The sequence below is a fragment of the Oryzias latipes genome, chromosome 10 (genome assembly GCF_002234675.1).
Source record: "Oryzias latipes chromosome 10, ASM223467v1".
NCBI lineage: Eukaryota > Metazoa > Chordata > Actinopteri > Beloniformes > Adrianichthyidae > Oryzias > Oryzias latipes.
In genome coordinates, this window is record NC_019868.2 from 12,111,760 (window position 1) to 12,138,473 (window position 26,714).

Genomic DNA, 26,714 nt, shown 5'->3' on the forward strand with positions numbered 1-26,714 from the left:
CTGTTGACGGACTGGCTTTCTTCAGATGAAAGTGCACAAACACCTCAATAAAACGGTCATAAAAAAATCACACACTTGTGCTCACAAAAGGGAGCAGGAAAGACAGATTAGACAAATCTTGCAAGTGGGAATTCTTCATCATCAAAGTGTAATCTCCCACTTTAATCTCGGTCTGTCTGCAACTCTTAGGATTTACCATCTAAATGACATTGTTTTTCTTTTTTACTGCGAAATAGAATGTGCAGCTTTATAATAAACACTACTTTGTGTTTCATTCACCATTTGGGGAGTCAATATTTGAAGCGCAGTGAAGACATATCACGCGCTAAAACAGGTCATACCTCTTTATCTCTTTTCCTCCTCTCTCCTGCTTGCATCCCTCAGGGTGATCTCCGTCATATCATCCTCTCAAGTTAGCAGTTGTTTTCCCTTCTTCTTAGTGGCTCTATGTCCCGGTCATCGGTTTCAACCAGCCGGTTGAATGCGCCGCGTGCAGGCGAGAGGATGCTTGTCCTTATCTCCTACCCTACTTCGTGTTCTAGTGGGATGGTGCGTGGCGACTGATGAGGGGAGATAACCGCTATCCTCGCTATTGGAGTCCAGCTTTTACGCACCGGTTCTGTTTCCTCCAGACCAGTGCGCTCCGCGCGCACTACATCTGCGTCAACTTCACTCCAACTCCGCGGAGGCGCGTCGCTCGCTATCTCCTCACTTCTGTTTCCTCACTCTGCCTCCTCCTGGAGCTTTTGGCGTCTCCCTCAGCAAAAAAATAAAATAAATAATATATATATATTTCAGCTGCAGGTGCGGCTGATCTGTTTCCACTCCCGTGGAAGTCTTCAGGGCGCCTTGGTCTGTTTTATTAAACCAGGAGGGTTTTAACTGCCTGACAGGTGTCGCCTCCAGCGCGCGCTCCGTCCTTTCCCTCTGCTCCTTAGTGCTCACGCGCGCTACTCTCTCTCTCTCTCTCTCTCTCGTCGCGCGTGAATGAATGTGTGTTCTTGGTGTCTGTGTGTGTTGGGAGGGGAGGGTCGTTCTGAGTCCCCACATAGGGGTTCAGCACTAAGGCGCAGCAGTCCCACACGACAAACGTTAAGTCCATTTCCCAGTTGGATTGCTCATATTGTAATTTATTTTAAATTTTTAGGACCTTTCAGATGTAAACTGGGTGGATTCAAACCTTGAGTGCAGTGGCGCCTCCGGAAATGTTCGCAGTGAGGGGGCAGATGATTACAATTAAATTTTTTTGGGGGGGAGGAACACATATATATTCTTTTTTTGAGGTAACTATCTCAGTGTTGCCCAACTTTGCGTGTCACAAAGCCCTGAACTCAGAAAGTCAACAGTTGACCTGAAATCTGAAAGATGTATTCTTTTCAGAATAACAGGCATTTCAACAGCTGAACGAAAATACATGGAAACAACACCAACCCAAAATAAAAAAGAAGTCGATGATAGTCAACTCTTTAAAAATAAAAACAGGAAATGAATACCACTCTACAAAAAGAAAATGCTATCGTTTGTTTTGATCTTTTGTCAGAATAATCAGTCTTGTTCTGTTACCTTTTATTAACACGATTATTAATCCTTTTTTTTCTGTAGTGCAAGTCATTTAAGTTATAAACTGGCCAATGAGATGCCTCAATGAAAGCACGTGGTGTCCGCCAGCTGCACTTCACATGTTCAAAATGTTTGATTGACAGGTTTGCCGGAGCCTGCATTCAGTGGTAGGGGTGTGGACTTCCAACAAGCTAACTCCTGATTGGCTAGACTGGTTGCCGTCTATGTTGATTGTCTCAGACTAATCACTGTTTACTGGCTTCATCTGGCTCTAACATGCATTCACATTGTAATTAAAAGATAAATTAATTGACTTAATTTGGTTGGAGCCAGAAGTAAGTCGTTTTCTGTGGGGGACTTCACACTCAGTCAGTCCAGTTGTCTTGTAAAGTCAATGGTTTTGACAAAAATATTAACCATATCTTCAGGATTTTGACTCCTTGCTTAGGGCACTCATTTAAACACTGGAGCAATAATCTCTGTCACCCAGGATTCCAATGCCATAGGATTGCTCGGCCCAACTCAGCAACATCCTGAAAATTATCAATTGGGTGACGCAAAGTAAAGTGACAGTTTTAAGTTCAATCCATCTGCCAATTAGGAAAAAAAACTTTCTCATAAACCACAAAACACGGCAAAGACACAATTTAAAAATAAAAGTATTTGATTAAAACATGGAGGTTGTAATGAATACAAGACAAAGCAATAAATAAATGTTTTCGACATCAAGCTACATGTTTTTGGGTTTTTTTTTGGGGGGGGGGGTCAAGTTTTGTGATCAATGGAAAATATTGTTTCTTGTGAAACCAGCCTCCAGTGTTTTTTTGAGGAACTTGTGGGTTGGCCCAAACTCAGGAATGGATTGTGGGGGTTTGTTCTTACCACACAATTTTGGAAGAATCCACCTGCCTCAGATAAAATTAGTGGTAAACAGGTGCATTTTAGTAATTGATTTAATTTACCTTTCATGAAAAAAAGTTTGTGTTGCAAAAGGTTTAGGTCAAGAATAAGGCATACATGTGCATGTGTGTGTTTGTGTGTGTGTATGTCAAAGGACGCACACACGGCATCAACTTTTCTTTATCAGATTTTAGGGTCAAAGACAAAGTTCCTCTAGGGCAGATAACTCTGGTTAAATTAATATTGATGTGCTTTAATTCAGTCTTTGTTACCAATGATTTTTTTTATTTGCCTTTGAGGCACACCTCACAATTAATTAGCATTTATTACCTTTGGGTTGTTCTCTCACAGAAGAGTCACTACAGCTCAGCCCTTTCAATGTTGCACACACAGCAACATTAAAGGTAGCTTTTGCTTGCAGATTTTAATCATGCCAGACCCCGGTGCAAATATCACGACACCTCTATGCAGAGAGTGTCCACCGGGCTTCTGCAGTACAGTGCTCTTGTAGAGATGGCCTACTATGATTTAGCCCACGTTATTGTTCTTGGTAGACAATGTAACCCTTAACCTGGTGTTTGAGTCAGATTGTACGTTTGAATCAATCAATATGAAATCGATCTTTACCTTAGAAATCAGTATAGATCTATTAAATCCATAATCCAATTTTTTTTTTGCTTTTTTAAGGCATATTTTCGTTTGGTTTAATTTGTCAAAAAACATTGTTGTCGTGATCAAATAAAAAATAAATGAACATTTAATTGATAGCAATAGTGAATCAATAAATTGATTTATTTCAGTATTTTGGAACTGATACACAGCCCTAATAATCCTTATGATCATTTAAATTAAACTCTCGTGGTTCTAAAAACACATGACATGTATGTAACTCGGCAACACTGGCTCAAACTGCACCATGCTGAATGACCTATTTATAGGGTGACACATCCACATGAATGCATGCTGTTTGGACTATTACAATAAAGTGAAAACCACCCGGCGTTTACATAAGTTTTCAAACAATGTTTCTTAAGACTTCTTGTTCCAGTTTCTGCAGAGTTTATTACACTGCAAGTTTCTGAAGAGCAGGCTTTCTTATATAACTGAGCGGTCATGCCACAGGGCAATATTTGTCTTTTCTTTTTCTTTTTTTTTTTGGTGTTTGTAATTGAGATAGCTATGTGTTGTTTCCCTGGTATGTTATTACAGCACCTGTAGTTCTCTGTAGTTATCCATCAAGGCATCGGTTTAATGACACCATGCTGCCAATTGCTAAGTTAAGCAGATTAAAGGGGTTTTCTAATCCTTGAAAAATAAATACACTTGCACACATAATTGCAGTTTTGCGGAGATCTTTGCGTTCAGCTGACCAAACACCAGCAACACGTTCAGCTGTGATCACTTATTAGACCGCAAAACACAAAATCTGTCTCCAGTCTGCCTGGACAGATTTTCAACTGCTTCCTCTCTGTGACATGCTGACATGTTGGTCACATTGGTTGATTATATTCCTGAGGGGTTTTCTGTGTGTTCAGGCAAATGACAGTGACTACTGGAGAGGATAGCAGCCTGTCATTTCAGAGAACATCTTCATTTGGTGTTGCCTTTCTGGTGGTGTTGGTCATTAACTGGTTTAATTCTGTAGTTTGTTTAAAGGGACCCAAAACATGGCGATAAAGCAACGCTGACTGGTTTTTGTTTTATGTGATATTCTGATACTTAAAAATGGTACATTTCACAGCCTGAAGAAGGACTTTTAGAAAAGCAATTATGGAAGTTCTTGATATTCTTGTATGATTTTATTAGGTCCAGGAAGCGTATATCACAGGTTTGGTGATGTCATTTTCTGCTAAAAAGGTGGGGCTGTCGCTCATTATAATGAGCCCAAGCTACGTAGCCATTTTGTCTTTGAGCAAGACTCATACTTTCCCTTCAACACTAAGGAATGTGTAGGGTGTTCTGGATAAACGCCTTTGCTAATGAACTAAAAATGTAAACATATATGATTGGTCATACACAACAGCACCAAATTCAAAGGAGAAGAAGCAGATGATTTTACAAATGTTAATGTTCAGATACTGCATAATATGAAATGCTCAATCTGAGATGAGAGCCGTGCACATCATGAGAATCTATCATAGTTTATCCCTTATTTGAGAAAAAGCAGGAAAACGTATTTTGACGTTATCTATCCTGTTTTTAAGTCTGAATGCTGAACTGATTAGGAGTAGATTCTGACTTCCTTTACTGATTTTAGATTAAATATACTCATTAAACTGCCACTGCTTCTTATAAGCCCTCGTACATTGACATAATATTTACACTTTATTCAGCGTGAGGTTCTCCAAACATGTAGACATCCAAACCACCTGATGACATACCAAATGAGGATTACGTATTGTCAAAAAGGAGGACGCGTCAACCCTCAACCGTACTGTATTTTTTTTTTTGCTTATTTGACTTCATATACTATGGAAGGCTACAGTTTGTTTTATTGAGATAACAACTTAATAACTTGTTATCACGAGAAAATAACTGTTTTCTCATGACAAGGGAATTAAATTACAGCTTTTTATCTCTAGAAAATGAGTCAAACAAATATTAGCAGACATAGCCGTGGCTTTATATTCCTTATTATTCCTCAAAAGAACCAACATGTCAGTGTTGCTTTGAGATTAATATAAAAATGTTAGGAACTCCCTCCAAACAGCAACATATCAGCTATGTGATTAGGTTACCAGAACAGTCCAAACTTCCACAGAGGCATAGAAGGAACATTTATTTGGTTGACCTAAAGTTACTTTCACACCAATCTTGCTCCAGCCTTTTTCTTTCACAGCTCCATTCTGATTTAGGAAAGAGTCTGTGTAATATAATTCCAGCACAAACCGCAATTTTTAATTTATCCTCTAGATTTAGATTTAAATTTAGATTTATTTCAAGCAGAAACAACAGAAAAAGGAATGCATTCCTTTCTTAACAAAAAAAATGACAAAATAATGATATGCAGACATTAACTTCAAAACGGCATTTTCATTACAATCAACTTGAGGGATAAAAATGAGTGTGCTTTACATAATGGAAAGTGAACTTAGATTTTCCGTTTGCATAATCTACTTTCTTTCTGTCTCAGCTTGAAAGGGAGTGGGCAGAAGAAACCTTATACTCCCACCTCTGTCCAGTTATTGTTAGATCCCTTTTAAGGTTAGTACTTACAGTTTAGACATTTTGAGTAGAATATGCACAATCTTTACTGTATGTTTTAACGCTTTTTATAAATAAAGTTTGAATGATAAGTTTGATAACAAGCACTCGGGTATACATATATACTGTGTACACATACACACGTAAACATATCCTCACTATACATATCACTAACACCCCAGAATGATCGACAAATCTATACGAGCTCATATATTGTAAAATTATGTTCTTTTTATTGTTTTTAAATGTGTAAATAGTAGTACAAATGTTATGCCCCGTGCTCAGTCTTTCATGATTTTACTCCACACACCGACACACAAAAACTTTGTTTTTGGTTCTCACCATCTGAATTTTAAATTCATAACATTTCCTAAATATATAAGTTCCTACTCGTGCAATAAACAGTTTTGGAATATTGGAAGGGAGTTTGGAAGGAATTGTATAAGGTCGTATAATTTAAGGATTTCAGACTGAAAACCCTCTTCTGTGGTCACTTTTTCACCACTTCCGTGAATTAAAAGGGACGCCACTACCAAATCCAAGTCTCTGATTGGTCAAAGTTAGATCTGGTTTAACTTTCAATGCGTGTTCAAAATCTGCGCATTTTGTAAATAGAGCCACAAAACTGTCTCAAAAATGTGTAGCTATGTGTAAACGCAAGAGTTTTAAACATGGAAAGCCTCAAAATGGCTATATACTCCTGTTTACATAAACTTTTGATTGGAAATAGCCTCTTGAACAAGGGTTGCTTAACAGTGACAATGTTACAGATGCTCTGTGGGTCGAGGCTATGGACCTTTGGACTCACTGATGTTTTCTATCTTGATGTTCTTTTCAACTTCATGAACACAGAGCTTGCTAAGCTTCAAGTCTTTTCATTTTACTGCAAACAAAAAATGCAGGGACATGCTGGAACAAATGAGTTCACCTGATGTGTGGGTGGGATTTAATTGTGCACTAAGAATCGAACTCAAACAGTCTAAATTTGTAGAATTTGACTAAATGTTGTTGGCACCAAGCTGTTGAGTTTCTCTTTTGTCTAGCGTAACATTTACAGGGACGTCTTTGAAACAATACCTGACATAATGTCAGGTTCTGTTATAAGGGGAGGGGTAATTAAAACAGAAAAGAACAGTTAAATATGTCATTTGTACTATAAACTTCAGTTCTGCTTTTTCCTAAAAATAACTAAATATTCATTGATGGTTTTTTTGGTTTCTTCTTGTCTAAAATGTAATTATTATTTTTTTTAAATAAGTTAAAAACTATATACTGTTATCCCCGTAAGTGCACAACCTTCAAATCTGCAAGTGATTAGCAGGATAATTTTCTTCTCTAGTTACTTTAAAACAACAGTCATTCAAATTTAAAAAGACCTATACACACACCTATGGACTTGTCACAATGGTACTGTAGACGACTTTTAAAGAGGTTTTTGTTAAATTCCAAAGGGTTTTGGGCTTTCACATTCAAAACTCTCGCGTTTCAACTTTCTACGATTGCAGCCATTGAAGGCACATTGAAAGTTTAACCATTTGAACTCTTTAACCAATCAGAGTCTTGGATTTGGTAGTGACGTACGGATGACGTCCCTTTTAATTCACGGAAGTGCTAACCAGTTGGAAATTGATCCTAAAAAAGATATTCAAAATTTGTGCCCGGCGGGAATAATATACCACCAAGCCTTTCATATATTAGAATCACATATACAGTGGTGGACAAAATTTCTTTCTTTCTTCAACCCCTCAGTTGAAGAAAGAAAGTCCACAATGCTCACTTAAATGACCTAAAACATTCAGAAGTAACAATAAAGTAAAATTTATTGAAAATTTAATAATAAAAATCAGCCATTACTTTTGAGTTGTTGATTTACAGAATTATTTTAAAAAAAACTAATGAAATAGGGCTGGACAAAAATGATGGTACCCATAACTTAATATTTTGTTGCACAACCTTTTGAGGCAATCTCTGCAATTAAACGGTTTCTGTATTTGTCAATGAGCCTTCTGCACCTGTCCACAGGTATTTTGGCCCACTCCTCATGAGCAAACTGCTCCAGTTGTCTCAGGTTTGATGGGTGTCTTCTCCAAATGGCATGTTTCAGCTCCTTCCACAGATGTTCAATGGGATTCACATCTGGGTTCATAGAAGGCCACTTCAGAATAGTCCAACGCTTTTCTCTTAGCCTTTCTTGGGTGTTTTTGGCTGTGTGTTTTGGATTGTTGTCCTGTTGGAAGACCCATGACCTGCGACTGAGACCAAGCTTTCTGACACTAGGCAGCACATTCCTATCCAGAATGCCTTGATAATCTTGAGTTTTCATTTTACCTTGCACAACTTCAAGGCACCCTGTGCCAGATGCAGCAAAGCAGCCCCAAAACAGAACTGAGTCTCCTCCATATTTCACAGTAGGGACAATGTTCTAGTCGTTGTAAGCTTCATTTTTGAGTCTACGAACATAGAGCTGATGTGCCTTACCAAAAAGCTCCAGTTTTGTCTCATCTGTCCAAAGAACATTTTCCCAGAAGCTTTGTGGCTTGTCAACATGCTTTTTTGCAAATTCCAGTCTGGCTTTTTTATGATTTCCTTTCAACAGTGGTGTCCTCATTGGTCGTCTCCCATGAAGTCCACTCTAGCTCAAACGACGACGAATGGTGTGATCTGAAACTGATGTACCTTGATCTAGGAGTTCACCTTTAATGTCTTTGGAGGTTGTTCTGGGCTCTTTGGATACAGTTCAAACTATCCGTCTCCTCAATTACTAATCAATCTTCCTCTACCGGTCACGTCCAGGGAGGTTGGCTACTGTCCCGTGGGTCTTAAACTTCTGAATAATATGTGCCACTGTGTTCACAGGAACTTCAAGCTGCTTAAAGATGGTTTTATAGCCTTTACCTTTACGATGTTTGTCCATAATTTTGTTTCTAATGTCCTGGGACAATTCTCTCCTCTGCTTTCTGTTGTCCATGTTCAGTGTGGTTCACACCTTTTCACCACAGAGCATTGTGACTATTTGTCTCCCTTTAAATGGGCAGACTGACTGATTATGGGTTTGAAAACAGCTGTGATGTCAATTAAAGGACATACCTGAGTTCATCATGACCCCCCTGGGCAATTAGTTAACAGTCTTTTATGGAGGTACCATCATTTTTGTCCAGCCCTATTTCATTATTTTGTTTTTTTAAATAATTCTGTTAATCAACAACTCAAAAGTAATGGGTGATTTTGATTATTTAATTTTCATACATTTTAACTTATTGTTACTTTTGAACGTTTCAATTCATTTCAGTGAGCATTGTGGACTTTCTTTCTTTAACTGAGGGGTACCAACAATTTTTTCCACCACTGTATGAGACCTGTGAAAGAAAAAGCCTCTTCCAGCTGTGGGTGGCAGACTAGTAGAAAAAGAAGAAGAATCCCCTATCTGCCCGTCCAGAATGGGCTAATGGCCAATTGTAGAACCCGCGTTTAGCATGTTCTTAAACGAGTATCACATGTTCGGTGTGTACGTAACTTCACACTGCTTTTCCCAGGAGCTAAAAAAAACAGTGCTTAACAATACACTATTCAAAGCACAGGTGCAAGGGAATTAAGGAAAGCATTCATTTGATCCCAAATGGCTGTTTATAAAAAAAACCCTGAGATCCATATATATATATATATATATATATATATATATATATATATATATATATATATATATATTTATTTAGTTTTGCTTCCTGCATTGTTTGTTCATTGCTCACATTGGAATGAACGTCTGCCTGTAAGTGCTCCATTGATTCAGGAATTAGAGAGATTCATATTGCCACTTTAATCTGTTTTTCTCTTATGTCTTGTTAGGTCAATGTAATTTAATTGTGTGGTTCTTTCTGTTCAAAAGTTATAATTTTTTTCAACATAATGCAACATTAATTAATCTCAGATAAAGTTAGAATGATGTCATCTTTGTGTCAGAAGCTTCTGGCACTTGCAAACTGATTGACATTCCAAAGTGGACCAACTAAATGATGAGAAATTAAATGACTGAAAGAGGCATAATGGGGGTTATGACAAGTGAGCAGGAGGTGGAGAGGGGAGCAGCAAAGGGAGGAATACACAAACAGGTTGCACTGGGGCCTGGGGAATAAGGTGGGGAGGAGGGAATGGGGAGCACGGAAAAAGAAAAATAAGATGGTGCAACAGAGAAGGTGGTCATGGAGGCGCGTTTAACACAACTGAATGTAAAGTAAATAGATCTCATTTTTACAGAATCTTAGTTAGGGGTGTTATGATTCAATTTAACAGTTTGATTTACATCATAATTTTTGTTGATGATACGATTCATGGTCAATATTGGTACATTTTGAACGATCTAATTCGATCCGATTCACTGACTTAAAATCCATCCAGGACATCTGTAGCCAAAACTCCAACCAGTGTGACTCAGAGATAAATACCTGATGCTGAGCAGTACAGGTGAAGTTCTCCAGATTCTTTGTTGTTATCCCAAGATACTCAAGTTTAAAATAAATACGTGTACAAACAAACAAGTAAACAAGAACTAATGTCAAATCCATTCACATTTTAGTTTCATGAAGTTCCTCAATCCAAATAGTGCTTTCCATTATCAATTTTCATCAATTAATTTCATTTAAAACATTTTATGTTGATTTCGGTCAGTTTGATTAACAATTTGCCTCAGACAGATCGATCTGGTTGGATTGTGGGAATATACTTTGATTCATCGATTCATCATTACACCCCTAATCTTTGTAGAGAGTCCCAAACATACACACAGACCAAAATAAGGACAATCTTTAGTCAAGCTGCCTCAGAAGGCTCTTAATATTGTCCATTTTATCTTCATAGCTTGTTCAGCTTCTTCCGGTTTTTAAGAGTCAGCTTCTGTCTGTCACTGATCCATCCATTTTTCCACCCCCCACCCCCTTTCCCCTGGAGTTTCATTACATACCTCCCAAGAAAGAAATGCACTCCATTCTGTTGTTTTATGCTCCTTTCAAATTTAGTCCAGCTTCTGTCTTCTCCACCCCTCAAGTCTCTTTCACTTCGTCTTCCTCTCACACTCACTTACTCACCCTCCATCACCCTGTCCTCTCTCTCTATCTCTCCCCTCGCCTGAGCCTCTCCTCCGTCCCCCGACACCTCACGCTCTCCACCTCCTCTTTCTTGTCAATTTACCCTCCCCTCTCCCCTCCCTCTTTCTCTCTGAATGTAGTTGTATAACTTATCGCCCTGATCTGTTCGCTACTCGATAATTGGTGTGTCTTGGCAGCAGATGCAGGCACGCTTTATTTAACAGCTCAGTATTAGCTATTCCAATTAGTCATCTAATACCAATAAGAAGAGGAAACTGTGGCCTTCATGTTTTAAGCGCCATGGGAGAAGGGTGTTGTGTGTTTTTGCGTCTGCCTGTGCAGTAACAGCGGCCGGTGCACGTGTGCGCGCAGACACACACACAAACACACACACACACACACACACAGACAGTTGCACCCAGTTCACATGTAGGTTTTAGCAGATGGTGAAACACTTTCCCTCGAGTATGACATTAATCTACATCTCTCTAATTAACTAGGTTTCAGTAACAAACCTTTGGGCTTTGACGTTGCCATGGTTACCCAAACACTGAACAGTGACTGTCTGCATTTGTATGTGCGGCTCCTAGCGAGGGAAATGTTTGTGCTCCATCTTTTTGGTGTTCTCACCATTGTACTCTTACACCCGCCTGTGTTTGCTCCTTGTGTGTGTGTGTTTCTTTTCACATGAATGTGTGCGTGTGAGAGGAAGACCGCAGTTGTGCCACTGCGTGATTGTGCATGCACACGGGGATATTAGTTGCTTTGATGCTTTTTTTCCCCATAGGGCTCAGAGGCTGGTTCTAACTCAAGCACCTATGTAACTGCAGAGTAGCATTAAATGGGATCATTACACTTTTATCAAAGGTCTATTGTACCCTGCAGAAGACTATCTTAATAACTGTAATTCCATAAATAATGATTACATGGGAGATTTTCAATTAAAAAGATGTGACAAATTAAAAAGAAATTACGCATCCATGACGAAAAGACATAAAAGGAACATTTGGATTTACACTTCCTCTGCTAGATGTTTGTGACTTGAAGCAAAGACACGGAAAAGCATTTGGAGAGAAAACTTTGATTTTTTTATACCCTGGGCTCTATTTCAGTTTTTATTTTGCAGAAAAATGGTGGTTGGCACAGAAATCTTTTGCAGTAAGTGTCATGTTCAACGAGAGGCCCATAACAGGCAGCCATTGTAACAGCTGGAGTTTAAAAGCAAAAGAATACCATCAAGAAGGTGGAAATGCTTGTATTTGCAATGGAAAGGTGCGTCATTATGTTGTTATACAAAAAGATCAGCAGAGAAATTTGGCAATTTTTTCAAGTTTCGTTTCTTCTAGTCTCTGTTCTTTCATTATCTTTAGTGTCTGTACTGTCTGTACCTACTGGAGATTTTTTTAGCGTTGAGATTTTAACAAAAAAGTGAGATTTTTTTTTTTTTTTTTTGCAGACATAATTTAAAACTGCAAGACATTAAATTGCACCCGCAGCAATAACATTTAAACTGCTTAGAAAAAGAGCAGGAAGAAGAAATTACAAATTGCCAAATGGATGAGTCATTAGAGACCCATTTCTATTGCATTTTAATAACATCAAAAAATTGCACCTTTAAACCAGGTCTCCTGCAGATCCCTCACATTTTAACACATCGTCTGGCCATGTTTATACCAAACTGCCTGCTGCAAACACAGAAAGAGTCTGATTATTTTTATGCAATGAAGGACTATTCTATTCCTCTTTTGTTAACTGTGGTTCTACTAATCACTGTTATATTTAAATTAACATGTATGATAATTGCTGATGTCACTGTGTATTGGGGTTTAAATCAGATGCATGTCTAAACTGTAGAATACAGGGAGTATAAATAAAAATTTTAGTCGTTAAAAAAAAAAAACTTTTTCAATGGAAACTCATTTTTTGTAACAATATCTGATTTTACCAAAAGGATCCAAAGATCCGATTAATGCAACATGATTTTTAACATTTAGCGTTGAATGTAAAATAGCTTCTGCCTTTCAAAAAAGAAACGTCAGTTTAAAACAATGCTTTATTGTGACATGTCGAACCCTCAGATGCTTGTTTTTTAAACACCCAAAACTACTTCCTAGGAGTAGATTTTACACCAAAAAGTAACACGTTTCATGAATGAAATTTATTTTTTAACCTTGTCTACATCAATTTAGTATTCTGTGGGTAAAAATCTCACTCTGCTGTAAAATGTACAGCAGTGTGACAGTGATGACAGTAATGATTATAAACTTCTATTGATTCCAACTCCCCCTTCTATTATCCCCCTTGTATTTCCTTTACTCCCCATTTTCAACCTTTCTTTTGTTGCCTTTACCCCCCACCCCCCTCTCTGACTTCTTCCGTCCTCTTCTTTTCCTGTCCAGCAAGAAACAATTACAAATATAATGAATATAAAAATAAATAAAGTTTAGCCTAAGTTACTAAAGGGGGTTTATGCAAATATACACCTTGTGAATCAGACGATTCATAACCCCATGTTGTAAACAGTAAAATATGTCCAACACAAAACGCCTTCAGCGCTGATCTGTTTGCTCAGCTTGTGGACAGGACAAGTTAAATAAAAATATACAGCAGTAGTTTTTGGCTTGCTACATCACAAATCTGTAATAAAAGGAACTAACGCTGATATTTGCAGTATATCCCTAATCATATGCAAAAAATTAATCATTATTGGGTAAAAAAAACATTGTTTGCTCAAAAAAATATGGGACAAACTCTTTTTGACATATTAGCATTAATAAAAAAGGATTCTAATAGAACAGAAAGAAAAGAAGGATTAACAAGACTGTGAAAATGTTCATTTCTGTCTGAGAAAAGTGTATAAAGTGTGTCGCGAGGGCTTTTACATACTTATAACATCTATAATCCTGTTTAGTAGATTTCACCTATTGCAGTTTTTTAAAATTATGTAACCCTGGCAATATACGAGAGACTATTGTGGCGTAATTTCCACGCTAAGGCGCCTTCGTTTTTCCGAATAACGTCTTATATTTCGGAGTGCCTTATATGTACGTAGATTAATTTTGGTTGTGTTTACTGATGTTGAAGTGATTTTGAGAGGAACACTGTGCTCTGTCAAAATGTCTGTTTTTTGTACGAGTTGCAAAGGAGGCCAGGTGTGATTGTAAATACGCTAAGGTGGCTAACGTGTAGCGGTGTTGGGCATAGTCACAGCAGCATTAGTCTTAGCAGTATCAGGGATTTTTTAATGTGTTGCAAACAAGGTTGGGAGTTACAAGTATTGTGAATATGCTAACGCTTCTAACGTGTACCGTGTCACAAACAAGTTCTAGAATTACTGTGACTTTATTACGCAGTTAATAAAGTCTGACTGACAGACTTATCTCTGACTCTTTTGTCTCTCTTAATTCGCCTAATAGTTTGATGCACATAGTTCAAAAATAGACCAATTATTGACAGTGTGCCTTCAAATACAGTGTACTGTTGAGTGTAAATAATAAATGTTTTGCACTCTTGTTTTAGGTGTGCTGTGGTCTGGGGCATGTATAGCAAAGCTAAAAGAGCTTTGAAAAACATAAACCTGCAAAGGATTCCCCTTTCTTAAAGTGTATTAAAAGCAGCCTTCCAGCATAATTGAAATGAAGAAAAGAAAGTTGCGCTCTTTTCCAGAGGTGAATGTACTTTCAACACATCAGTGTGAGCCTCAAGATTCATTCTTTGAACTCATCCTATACTAAACGTATCATCTCTATATTTTTCTAACTTGGTACCAGCTTTCTGTCATATTGCAGTTAAGTACCAGAGACAGCTGCACTCCTACAGAGAAAGCCAAGAGGCTCATTTTTAAGTTGTTTTGATAGGTTTTTTTCCCCAAAGGAATCAACACTGAGCCACTTTCTCTTGTAGGTGTTGCTAGTTGCCTCACAAGATTACCTGCAGTTTTGAGCTCTCACTGGACTGCAGTCCCGTTTCTCTAATGCATTGATGATAGAGTCAGCCACGGGCACCCTTAAATGCACCCAGCCATTCTGCTGCACTGTTACGTCATGAAATGTGGACCCATCTTTAACATTTGTTTGCATTATTTTGCTTATTTCTTCCGCTTCTTCGCTTTGTTTGACTTTTATTCCAAAAAATATGAAGATCGATTTTTCAAGTATTAAGAGCTGCATCCAGAGTCTATAGGCTACATTTGTTTACATTTGGATGGTCTGTATCTACAGCAGCTGATACCTTTTGTTTAAAACATTGTTAAAAAAGCTCTAGCTGCTTTTTTTTTCTTTCGGTGATTGTTTTATCCTCTTTTTCTTGATAATTTTCATAGTTCTGGTTGATTGACCAAAAAAGCTGGAGTTTTTTGGCCTTAAAAAGACATTAATGTACTTAAAGTTCTACTGGAACAACCAACTTAGGGTTGAAGACGCTCCCTGAGGATTTGGTTTTTTTTTAACATGTTCTTATGGCATGATTGAGGACATATATACAGAAAATTAAGATTAAAATAGCAGTTTTTGAGTATTTCTTTGTTTAAATTGTTAAGACTGAGGGGAAGACCAAAAAAGGACATTGGAAAAAAAGCTTATTTGTGACGTAGAAAATGCACTGAGCTGGCCACAAACTCCCTGCTCGGCTCCATTCCAATGGATCCACTTGCAGACAAATAGATCCATGAATGTCTTTGTTTTTTTTTTGTCTGAGCTGGGATCTGGATCAAAACTGTAATGCTGGATAGCTCCGATATTGCTTACCATTTAGTCAGATGGGACAAATGTAGAGGGTTCAGGGTTGCTGTGTTTGTGTTTTTATATACCTTCACAGAGGAAGTGGGAGCTCACAAGTTGTGAGAGAAACACTGTTAAGAAAATGTATTTCCATACTCGTTATTTTCTATTTATTTATTTATTTAAAACCCTTTTGAGTTTGTCAGTTTAAATCCTATTATCATAACAAATCAAAGTTTGGAGGCATACTGACTATGTATGACTGTCTACTCGTAATCACGTAGTTTAACATTGTTGTGGTTAGTCTTTTAGGTCATAGAATTGTTAGACACTAAATTCTTTGTTTTTATTAAATAACACCCGGATGCACAAACAATTGTCTGGAGCTGTGAGGAGGAGCTGAACTCTTTTGTGTGTCCAAAATGGTATAACTGATTGTGATTTTCCATTGCACCTTCAGTGTGTTTTCAGATTGATTGTGACCATTGTCTGTCCTCTGCTTGCTTGCAAGTAAAAGTTTTTGACTCTAGAGTCTTGTTTTTTTTTTTTTTGTATGTCTGAACAACTGGGTACAAACTACCAGAATTTCTTTACAGTTCTTTTCCTGACAGACAGGATAAGGTAAAGAAAACAATAGCGGAGCTGGTTAGGTTGATATTGCAGGTCAATTGTGCATTTTGTGGTACAAGCACCGAATCTAGCAATGGATGTACCCTACCATGAGAAAAATCCAAAATGGCAGCCTTTTGTAAACATGGCGGCCATACACTTAATTGTTACAAAAATATCAAATTTCTATTTGCCGCAGTCTCATAGTTTTCGTAGCCTTTTTGTTGTCCACATTGAATGTTGGGTGTGTTTTTTTTTTCCTGTATCACATGTGGATGAATTTCCTAAGATGTCTGGAATAGAATGGAACGATTGATTGTAAACTCATTAAAATAAGAATAGTAAAACTTGGCTGACAGAGAAACAGCTGCTTCGCTGTGATTAGTACTGATGTCCTTCCATTTTTCATATGGCTAGAATAGGGCTTAACCTTGCTGGTTAAATCCTAGCAACATTACTGTAGTCTAAAAATATTAACAGCCACATCAAATCTTGTAACTTGACTGACAAAAATCACCAGAAACTGTTAAAAACCCATGTAATAATCGGGGCAATTAGTTACAGCAAAGAAGTGCATACATTTTTCAACAAAAAGCAAAAATCATTCCAACTTTCTGACAGCATTATAGATAAGAACTCTTCCGAAGTCTCTCCACAGGAAAAAAATCTCCCTCTGAGATGTGGGAGGTGAGCTGTTGCGAGAACAGAACAATCTACCACTGGAGGAGACAGCAACCATTAAAATATCAGCTGCTGGAGAGTTATGTCAAAAAGAATAGCCCTTTTCATAGAATTGGGGAAGAAAAGAGGAAAAAATGAACGAGAAGCAGCTACACTACAGAACCCTAACAACTTAAATGATTCAGTGACACCTTCAGAGCGCAAAAACCTGCAGACCTCAGAGAACTAAAGCAATTTTATAAGCAAGACACAGTCAAAGAGATTTATTCTTTAACAAAATAATTTTGTATTTCGTTTTAGATTTTTATCAGGCTGTTGTGTAGCACTTAATATGGCCAGATGTTTCTCATTTTCACCTTAAAAAAAAAATCAGAATTTATCAAAATGTTTACTATTTATGGACCAAACAACAAAAGGTAGATAAAATCCCTCAAAGTTTGATGTTGCTTCAAAGTAGGTCAGTTTTTTCCAGCTGTGTCTTAAGTCAACAGTGTCTTTCTAGTCACAGCCTCCTTTGGGCATCAGACTGCCTCCCTAATGTCTATCCCAGAATTCTTTATTCTTCTATGTCCTTGGTTCTTCCTCATTCATCGGAACACCTAAATGTTGATCATGTGTGCGGAGGATCCAACACGACAGTTCTATTCACACTTCCATCTTCTCAGAAACGACTTTTATTTGTTTTTAAAGTGTAGATTGGTTTTAGGTCACCTTGACATGATTTGTTTGTTGAATCAAACCCACATTTTCAGACGCTTTTCCTTCGCCTCATTGAGGCGGTTGGGTGACGTAAGACTTGTTTCTTAACTCTAACACGTCACCTTTTGAAGCTGCGTTTCCCCCAGCAACAACTGGCAGCAGAGAAAAGACATGAAAAAAGAATAAATTCTCTGTTCCTCGACCCTCTAAAGGAGGGTCTTACAGACTGATGGCAGCCTTGAAAAACAAATGGTGATAACAATTGCAAATAGGCACTTTTGAAGTTTTTGCTCTTTACTGGGAGAGTTTTATTTCTGTCTTTGCTTTTGTCTTGTTTTTATAGAAATGTTGTATTACAGGTGGACAGGAAAAGTGGGTTAGATAGCAGGGAAATGATAGGCACTGAGGAAATAGCATGCACCAAAGACCCAGCTGGCCAGGTGTGAAAGAGAAACTCTGCTACTGAGAGCATTTTCATCCAGAGGGGTATCAGCCCTAGACCACTCAGCATATGGGTTGCCCCGCAACACTTCTTTCTTTTCCATTTTTTTTTATTCACCCACACATCCGTTGTGGCATTGTGTTCAGTTCTAGCAGGCAGCTCCACAAAGCTGTATTTAACCTGCTCTGAATCAAACTGTGGACGAACGCAGCAAAAAGAAATGTTGAATCGAGCAGTTACCTGCCTACCTGAAAAATAACACCCACCTCATGTGGGCAATTGAGGTTTACTCGATCTGTTGGGTCTAACTTTACCTTTGTGAGAAGATTACTAACTGCTAAACTTGTTTTTGGGAAGTTTCTTTGAAAAAGCTGATAGAAATTGTTGATGTAGAATTTTAAATTTTGAATAAAGCCATGAAAATACAACAGACATGGAAGAGATGGACAAACCGTGTGGTCATATGACATGTGCTTGTTAGACTAATTTGAAACCATTTTTTCAGCTCTGCAGTTGAAGAAATCTTGGTTGGATTAAACTTAGCTGAAAATTAGAAGTAGGAGTGACAAAGAAAGCTATAATTGGTTGAAGCATGCTCAATAAGATCTTTTGAAGCTTTCAAAAGGTATCTATTCTCAATTATAATTCTGTATTTGAATGAATAAACTTTAAAAAATGTACAGTACCTCCTTTATAAACTCCTGAGATGGTAAATCTAATTTACCGTCTCAGGAGTTGTGTAATGCCTGGTTTATATTTCATAACTATTGGCCATTGCATCAATCATATTGCCTCCCTTCTGCAATCGTGTGGTCTGGTTCATACCAAGTCTGGATGGTTTCGCTTGTGACCGTCCGCGATGACTACAACAAACTTCTGAGTGGTGTTTTTGCTTTACCTTACTTTACATCTTACTTTACAAGATTGTCTCCAGGGTTTCAGTGGTTTAGTATTTCATTTAAAGGGATATATAGGAATCTTTGAGATACTGAATATAATAAAGTTTCTTTTTCATGTGCAAAATTTTTCAGATAATGCTTAATTCTATAAGAATAAGTTTGTGGGTAATTTTTGGTGCAGTAATGACAAGGTAGGTGGTTCGTCAGATTTTAATTGTATCTTAAAAGTCTCAAAACATACCTATACTTTAAAAATTAGAAGTTACATTTGAAATGATTCTGTTTCTAATTATTCCTAACAGTTACATTTAAAATGATTTGCCACCTGCTCCATGACACACACCTGAAGTTGTAGTTGCATTTGAAAGTAAATATGTAGTGAAAATGTTGTGTTCCTTTACTTTGTGGAACTGAAATTATAATGTCTACCCCATATTGTACTCAGAATGCTGTAATAGTGTTCTTTTCATCGAAATCCTGGAACAGTAATTTTCTGGATCAAGTTTGCTCCGCCATTGTGTCTTCTAATCGCTCAAAATGACTATAGGTTAAATGATTCAATATGCATATGATTGTACTATGGGTGTAAAATTTCAATCGTGGATGATTTCATTAGACTCTACCACATTTTGCAGAAACTGGGGCGATTCCCTTCAGACGGCCTTACGACTAATGCGACTCAAGCAATTACAAACCACTATGAAGTATAAATCGGGCCTAGTAAAGTAAAGGATGATGTTGGTCAAACGGTCACAAACTTACTGATGCTTTGGCTCCCAAAGTGTTTGTTGTTTTATTAAGCAAACATTCATCAACCTTAAAAAGCCCAGTTGCTGTGTTAATATACATAAATACAATCCAAAGTGGAAAAAAACAAAAACCTCAATAGGTTGCAGTCCAGTAGGGCAATCTGATGACCTCATCATTAAAGAACAAGTAAATGTCTTAAAGGAGAATTTCACCATTTCGATTGTTAAAAAGTGTTGGGGTCACAGTGTTCCTGTTGTGAAGTTTTTACATTTAAGGGATGGAGGACTGACCTACTGGTATAAAAATACTCTCAGTGGCTACCAGTTGAACTGATCTTTCTTCCTTCAGTTTTAAAATGAGCCTCAACAAGGAAGTAAAAGGTAAGAGCTTTTAAAAGGACAATGACCGATTTTAGGTGATTCTTTTTCCCTTTGCTTGCCACAAAGTCCTTCTAACAAAAATAGTTTCAGTTTGTCATGCAGCATCCCCTTCCCACATCAGCAGCGTGATTGTGCACATCCGTTTCTTCTTTGTTCTTTGACTTTCCCTGTCTTCTTTGAAAGGAAGCACATTATACTTTGACCCTAGGGTGTTTGATGTAAACAGGAAGTAGTTTTATTAAGTATGCTTATGTTTAGGGGCTTGTCTACCTTTATCAGAAACTGAACTTTAAACATGACTTTAAACCCGACTAAGGGTAGCTGTAGTGTTTTGTTTGGTTTTTGTTAAGTTTTGCTTTTTGTGTACAGTACTTCTTTGTCCTAAAACTTAAAATGATGACAGGTGTTACCATTCTTACAAAATCTGTTTTTTAGAGCAATAGCCAACGTCTCTGTATGTATCTTTCAGCGTGTCTAAACACCTTTGTGCTAAAGACACGGACATTTCCCTTTCCGGTCAAAAAAACCTCCATAAAAGACTCAATAAGTGACCCGGTTTGAATATTGTCCCTTTGCTTTAGCAACAAATAGCTTTTAAAAGAGTTTTTAACATAGGCTGAAAAGGAATGTTTCCTAATATTGTGGACAAAATTTTTTACATTGTAATGATTGAGAGGGAATAAAAGAGGAGGCGAGCCAATCATATTCTCTCAGGTGAGCTCCCCATTTCACACCCATGCCTGTACCGCTGTGACAGCTGTGGTGTCAGTCTGCTGCTCCTCCTTCAGGCACATTTGTTTCTCACCTCTTGAGGGTTTGGACCATACATAGCCTTAGGCACAAGTCTGACATCTATTAACAAAACCCAGTGTTTGATATTGAACCGCTCTGTTCAGCCTGCAGCTCATCAGCAAAATCGCTACAATTTCCCTCCAAAGCTTAATTCCAGTTCGACAATAAACTATACAACCTGTGCAGCCATTTATTGAGAATGCTGTCTAAAGCTAAACATGAGACAATGTTTCATGTCCACAGAGGAGCGCTGATTGTTTATAAGCTAAAATTTGAAAGCATTTACTGTTAATGAGTTGATGTTGTGTTGCCAGCTAATCTAAGGGATTAGTTACTCATTTTCTTAATCTCTGACAGCATATTCCTTCAAAACGTCTGCTTGGACACACTGCCTTCTTACAAACATTACCTGAAAAACATGAAAGGATTTTCTTTGTGTTGTCAGCTCGTTGGGGTGATTCTGTGACTATTAGCTCATCTCTAATCACAGAGCTAAAACTCCCATGCAATAAAGAAAAGCAAAATACTTGGGGAAAAAAATTATGTGCCTGACGTTCTGGAAATGTCTGAGTTTCCTGGGGGAGCTGTGGATATCCTAAAGTTAGCGCTGCTGACTTCATATATTCTTAGATAAGCAGGTGAGAAAACACTTGGGCATTGCATGTGTTCAAAGCAGCCAAGCTCATCACCGTCCCAGAAGTTAAGGCTTTAAAGCTTGTGCAGTGACTTTTTTAAGAAAAGCAGATAATTATGTTCTACACAATAAGCAGCCATGGTTTAAATATAAATGTATAATTTTCCGTTTGTATAGGAAACACCGTATTTTGTTTTTCTGTTGTGCTTTGACTTTCATTCACCCCTCATTCTGATTTGTTCTTGTTTCTTCTACTGCAGCCTTGTGTTTCACGGTACGTTTCTGGTAGCAAATTGACTGATAACCTGTTAATTTAGCTAAATTAATGGCAATATAGTCAATTATATTCACTGGTTGACAAAATCATTACAAGATTTGTTGGCGGGTCCTGGTACAAGATGACTAAAGAATGCATTTTAACAGTTTAGCAAATACGTACAGGAAAAAATCAGGTATTGTGTTTTTTTGAGTATGTTTTCTAAAGCCTTTGTCACATGCAACCATCGGGGGGTTCTGCAGGTGTTTGGGTTGTCCAGGCCCATGGAGGGTCGTAGAGAGGTGCGACTGCATCTAAAGGGGAGTGAAGGTGATCTTGCTGTTCCCTTGATGCTTTCACCTTAAGGAACACCATGAAAATGGAAGTTCAAATTGTTGTGCGTGTATAGTAAATCTATTGTGAAGTGCTTGTGAGGATAATGTAAGTTACACTTACGATTTACACTTATGACGTACAGATGAGGCTGTCATTTGATGCTCATACTCCACACTCTAGTTGTTAGTAAGGTGCATGTACTGGCTCCTTATTGAACGCACGCAAATGCTGCATGCACGGGGTGTTCAGATGTTATGTAAGGGTGATACGTGTGGCTGAGCGAGAAATTGATTTTATCAATAAATTTAAATTTGTCGTTTAAGAAGATTTTTGGAGGTAAAATAGGGATTAGCAGATGTGGTTATAATTTTTGGTTCTTATTGTTTTATTTTTTAAACAGATAAACAAAATAAAGTTGAAAATCAGATTATTCTATTTTTGACCAAGTATTTTGAAAAATTTGGTAACACGTAGTTGCAACTTTTTTGTGTGTAAATTTAAGGTACATCTGCCAGAAATATGGCCCAATTTGAGGATCAGTTGGGAGAGAAAGCTCTATATTAAAACTGATCAATGCATGTGAGGTTGTTAGTTATTCTCTGTTTCTTTTGAATGCTGCTTTTCAGTCAAGTTGCAGAAAGTTCCCAAACTTTGGATCTGTGTAATTTAGCATGGCTGTTGTGGGTGTTAATATTGATCTCATTGTAAGAAATCAAATGTCCAAATTTTCAAGCACTTTGAAGTCTTTGTGGGTGGAACAGTGGTTAGTCCTCTCACTTCACAGTGGGAAGGCCATGGTTCAAATCCCGGCTGGGATCTTTCTGTGTGGAGTTTGCATGTTCTCCTTTGTACGTGCACCAGTTTTTTCTTTTTCTTTCTGGCACTACAACTTCCTCCGACAGTCAAAGACATGCATCATAGGTTAATTGGTGACTCTTTTGCCCCTTGGTGTAACTGTAAGTGTGTATGGGTGTGCGATTGATTGTGTGGCCCTGCAACAGGCTGGAAAGCTGTAAAGGGTGTACCCCACCTTCACCCAGCAGTAGCCGGATTGGCTCTAGCAGCCCCGTGACCCTGACAGGGAATCAACTGGTTAAGAAAATAGATAGAATTTTTTTTCCTTAATTTCTATGTCATCTTATTTCATATCTGTTTTGGTTGAAATTGTTAAGCTCTTTAAATTGTTAAATGTTTTGTGTCTTTTTTCTCTATTTCAGCAAACAAGACTCTTCTTGGAGGAGGTGGAGGTGAGTACCAATCAGTCCAGGTTTTAGCTGTAAGGTGCGCTTGAAGATATGTGCTAGATTGGGATAAGATTAAGAAAAAACAACAAAAAAAAACATTAAAGGCATGTTGTGAACAAAAATGTATTTGCTAACATAAACTTTATTTTTTAAACCAAAACTATTTTACAAGTCATTTTCAAGGCAAAAGTCTAGAGCTTCACTGCGGTTCTTTGGCATTTTGGATCCTGAGACCTCTTGTTTAGAGATGCCCGTTAAAAGCCCCCATGCAATCTACAGCCTCACACCACTGTATGGGCCCCTCAGACTGAATGTCTGTTCCAATTCCTGTTATACAGGGATAGTTGCACTTTTTTAGATATTTAAACAAAAAAACAGTTGTATGGCTACTCGTTTTTATATTTCACATCTATCACTGTCCCATCTGTCACTTAACTTTAGAAGAGACATATTCTGCCACTTTGACTTGTGTTGCAGTAATTTACCAGACAATAACTGTTTTTCTGTAAAACTAAGATGATGCTGCCAAAACCATACAGAGCGATATTTTTTAGGGGAGAAGAAGGATTGCCAAGAAAAAAAAGAGTCCAGAATGTGTTTGATCAGTGAAGTGAATGGGGATGAAAAGCTGTAAAGAGGAAAGTCTCGTTTGGGTTTTTGCTTTTTGACTATGCTTTTCACTTGAGATCACGTACAAGCAGGTTTTTGAATGTTTGACCTGCTCTGGATTCAGTCTTTACGATCAGTTTTCCACAACACCGACCCCTCTACACTTCCCTTCAATTCATCTGACAGGCTGTGCTCGGCTGTGTTTATGTTCTTTACGTCTGCCTACATTTGTCCTTGTGCTAAGTGAGTGGTTGCTTGTTGTTGTGGCAGGTGCTTAATGTTTTTGCATAATGCTCTTATTGTACGTCTGTTTTTCCCTGTTCTTTGTATTTGTCCGTGCAGGTGTAAAGTCAACAGTTCATAATTCACTGTTGTGCAGTGCTGTGGATATTAAGTCATTTTTCAGTGTTTTGTTGACTCAGTGCTTTGCTTTATGCATGTGGCGTTTACACGCCCGTGGTTAATCGATATTTGTAATAAATCTGTAGTACTAATGCAGCAGCCATATTCATTAAAACACTCACCCTTTGCTGAACCTGTGTGTGTGTGTGTGTGTGGCTTGCAAATTTTGTCAAAGACTTCATTTGGCTGTGTTTGTTTTCTTTGTCTTCATTTGCTCAAGCAGCTCTCACCTTTCAGACTAACTTGCTTACACGGCCATTTTTTAACCCTGTGTTTGTGCGTGAGTGTTCATTTTATCTGATGCCGTCTTCTCTGCGGTGAATTATTGAGTGGCACTCCAGCATGTGCGGATCTTTGCATGCGTGTGCATTCATTTGTGGGTTTATAACAGTGCATTTGCTCGCCTGAAATGATCTGCCGAAGTCAGTGTCTCCACATTAAAGCTCCACCCTGGCTGGTAAACACCAGCTGAGATGCAAGACATAAAAAATGGGCTGCATGCTCTCATCCTGTCACTTCACATGCACGCGCACATAAACACATGCGGAGCGGCACCTCGAGAGCTTCAGCCTTGTTTGATGTTGTCCCGGGGCCTCTGATGGATTTACGAGACAGATGGTTTTTAGACAGCTGTTGATTGTGCGGATGCGTCGCACTGTGTTCATTATGGTCTATGTAAAGCCTGTTTGTGTTGTTCTCTCTGGGTTAGTTCATATTTTCTAACCACCGCACCTGTTTTCGTTTTGAAAGCCTCTATACTCTGTCATCAGGAGGCTGCACGTACCACAGCAAGCGTCCAAACCTGCTTCCTTTATCTGTTTTTGTGCCACTACACAACAGTTTCTCACTTATTCACTTGATTTCTCTGATGTCTTATTGTATTTGTCTCTTTCTCACCACCTTCTTTTCCAGCTCTTTCCTTGGGGGTTTACCAAGGCTGATCGAGCCTGCAGAAGGTGTTAATTAGAGTGAGGTAAGGGTAGAGACAAGGTGAAGAATGAAACAAACACCAAGAGTGGGAGGGAAAGGCTGTTTAGAGCGAAAAGTCCAGAACGACAAAAGCAGTTCTGGTCCAATAGTGTTTATCAGGCAGTCATTGGGGACAGACAGATGTGAGGGTTGAGTGTAATAGAACAAAAAAAAAAAAAAAAAAAGACATAAAAATCATTTGGTATCCATCTCCATTTGCCAGCATCACACTCTCTGATGAGGAACCAAGCGTTTATTTATTCAGCTTTAGATAGTTGTCTTATTTCCATGCGAGGTGAGGCAACAAAAGGTCTTCACAGTGCTCATTCAGTCTCAAGGGTACCTGGGTAAATGTCATTCAGTTAGATCAAACGCACACCTGCCGACATTATTTTCTCACTTCAATCTGAAGGAGAATCCAGCTAAGGCTGCATATCAACAGCAAACTCAAGGGCAGGAAATTAGGCTTTGTCACATTTACATGCAGCATAGCCCAAGACAAAGCAAAAAATAAATAAAAAAATAATAACACGAATGTCTAAAAAAATAATTGAAGGTGTCAACATCATAAAATACTATTTCTAATTTTTAATCTATAAAAGTTTAAAAAGCATATGTCAGTAATGGTTTTTAAGGACAGAGAGGACAGTTATCCTTTACATCAAGTAAAAAAAAGCATTGAGTGTTTATTTCATGTTTTGAACATTCATTTTTCTTTTTATCCATTCTTCAATCCAATGATTCTCTTTCAGGGTCATGGGGTTGCTGGAGCCTATCCCAGCCACTATTAGGCAAAGGCAGGGTTCGCCCTGGATAGTTACCAATCCATCATATGTTTTAGATATATATTGAGTGAAAATGTATAACCATTTTAATTATTACAAGTATAACATTTGCACAAAAATGGTACAAATTGACATAAAGAAAGAAAAATGAAAACCAAATGAGAAAAGAAAAATGATTATTCCAGCAAGGACAAATGCATTTCTCAAAACAACAAAAGAGCTTCAAACAATTACAAAAAAGATTTGTAACTTTGACCAAATAATCATTCTGTCCTTGATAGCTATCCTGCTTTGGAGGTAAAAAGATTGTTAAGCATAAGCACTGTCGTCACAAGCCTTAGGAAATACAAATAAATGTCCATACAGAGTAGAAATAAAATAAGTTAAACATTCATAAAGGTCTGCAGATATCAAAGTTTTAGTAACATAATCATTTTGTGAATATTAACTGCAGATGTCTTTTTGTGGGTATGTTTTGAAAATGATTTTATTTCTGCGGCCATAAATAAGAATAAAAAGAAAAGTCTCCCTTGAAAAAGAAAATTAACAAGAACCAGAAACAAAGCAGCCTTTTCTGAGCACAAACTCATTAAAGAGGAGCTGAGGTGAAATGAAAAACTCTCCTATGGCTGAACAAAGCAAATAGAAACATGTATTTTTTTTTAGAAATCCTCTGGGGTAAACAGGAAATAGAGCTTTTGGGTCATCATCAGTTCCTAATTGAAGCCGTAAACCAGTATATTTTCATTCAGATTTGCCACATACTA

General features: G+C 37.8%; 2 protein-coding genes across 4 annotated transcripts in view; one reads left to right on the forward strand and one right to left on the reverse strand.

Annotated features, from left to right (window-relative positions):
* The window catches only part of LOC105354870 (leucine-rich repeat transmembrane protein FLRT1), a 41,335-nt gene extending 30,568 nt beyond the window's left edge, over window positions 1–10,767 (reverse strand). The window contains exon 1 of one of the 2 annotated variants that reach the window (XM_011480039.3): window positions 10,619–10,767. The gene's annotated coding sequence lies outside the window, so the exon portion shown is untranslated. Of the gene's footprint in view, window positions 1–341; window positions 940–10,618 lie in introns of those variants that run through there. The other variant, XM_011480038.3, reaches the window with a different exon arrangement.
* Window positions 1–26,714, forward strand: part of macrod1 (MACRO domain containing 1) — a 156,341-nt gene that overhangs the window by 62,191 nt on the left and 67,436 nt on the right. The window contains exon 4 of one of the 2 annotated variants that reach the window (XM_004073156.4): window positions 23,156–23,185. The exons of the other annotated variant lie outside the window; for it this stretch is intronic. Coding sequence (XP_004073204.1) covers window positions 23,156–23,185 — 30 coding nt within the window. The remainder of the gene's footprint in view (window positions 1–23,155; window positions 23,186–26,714) is intronic. 2 annotated transcript variants of the gene reach the window in all.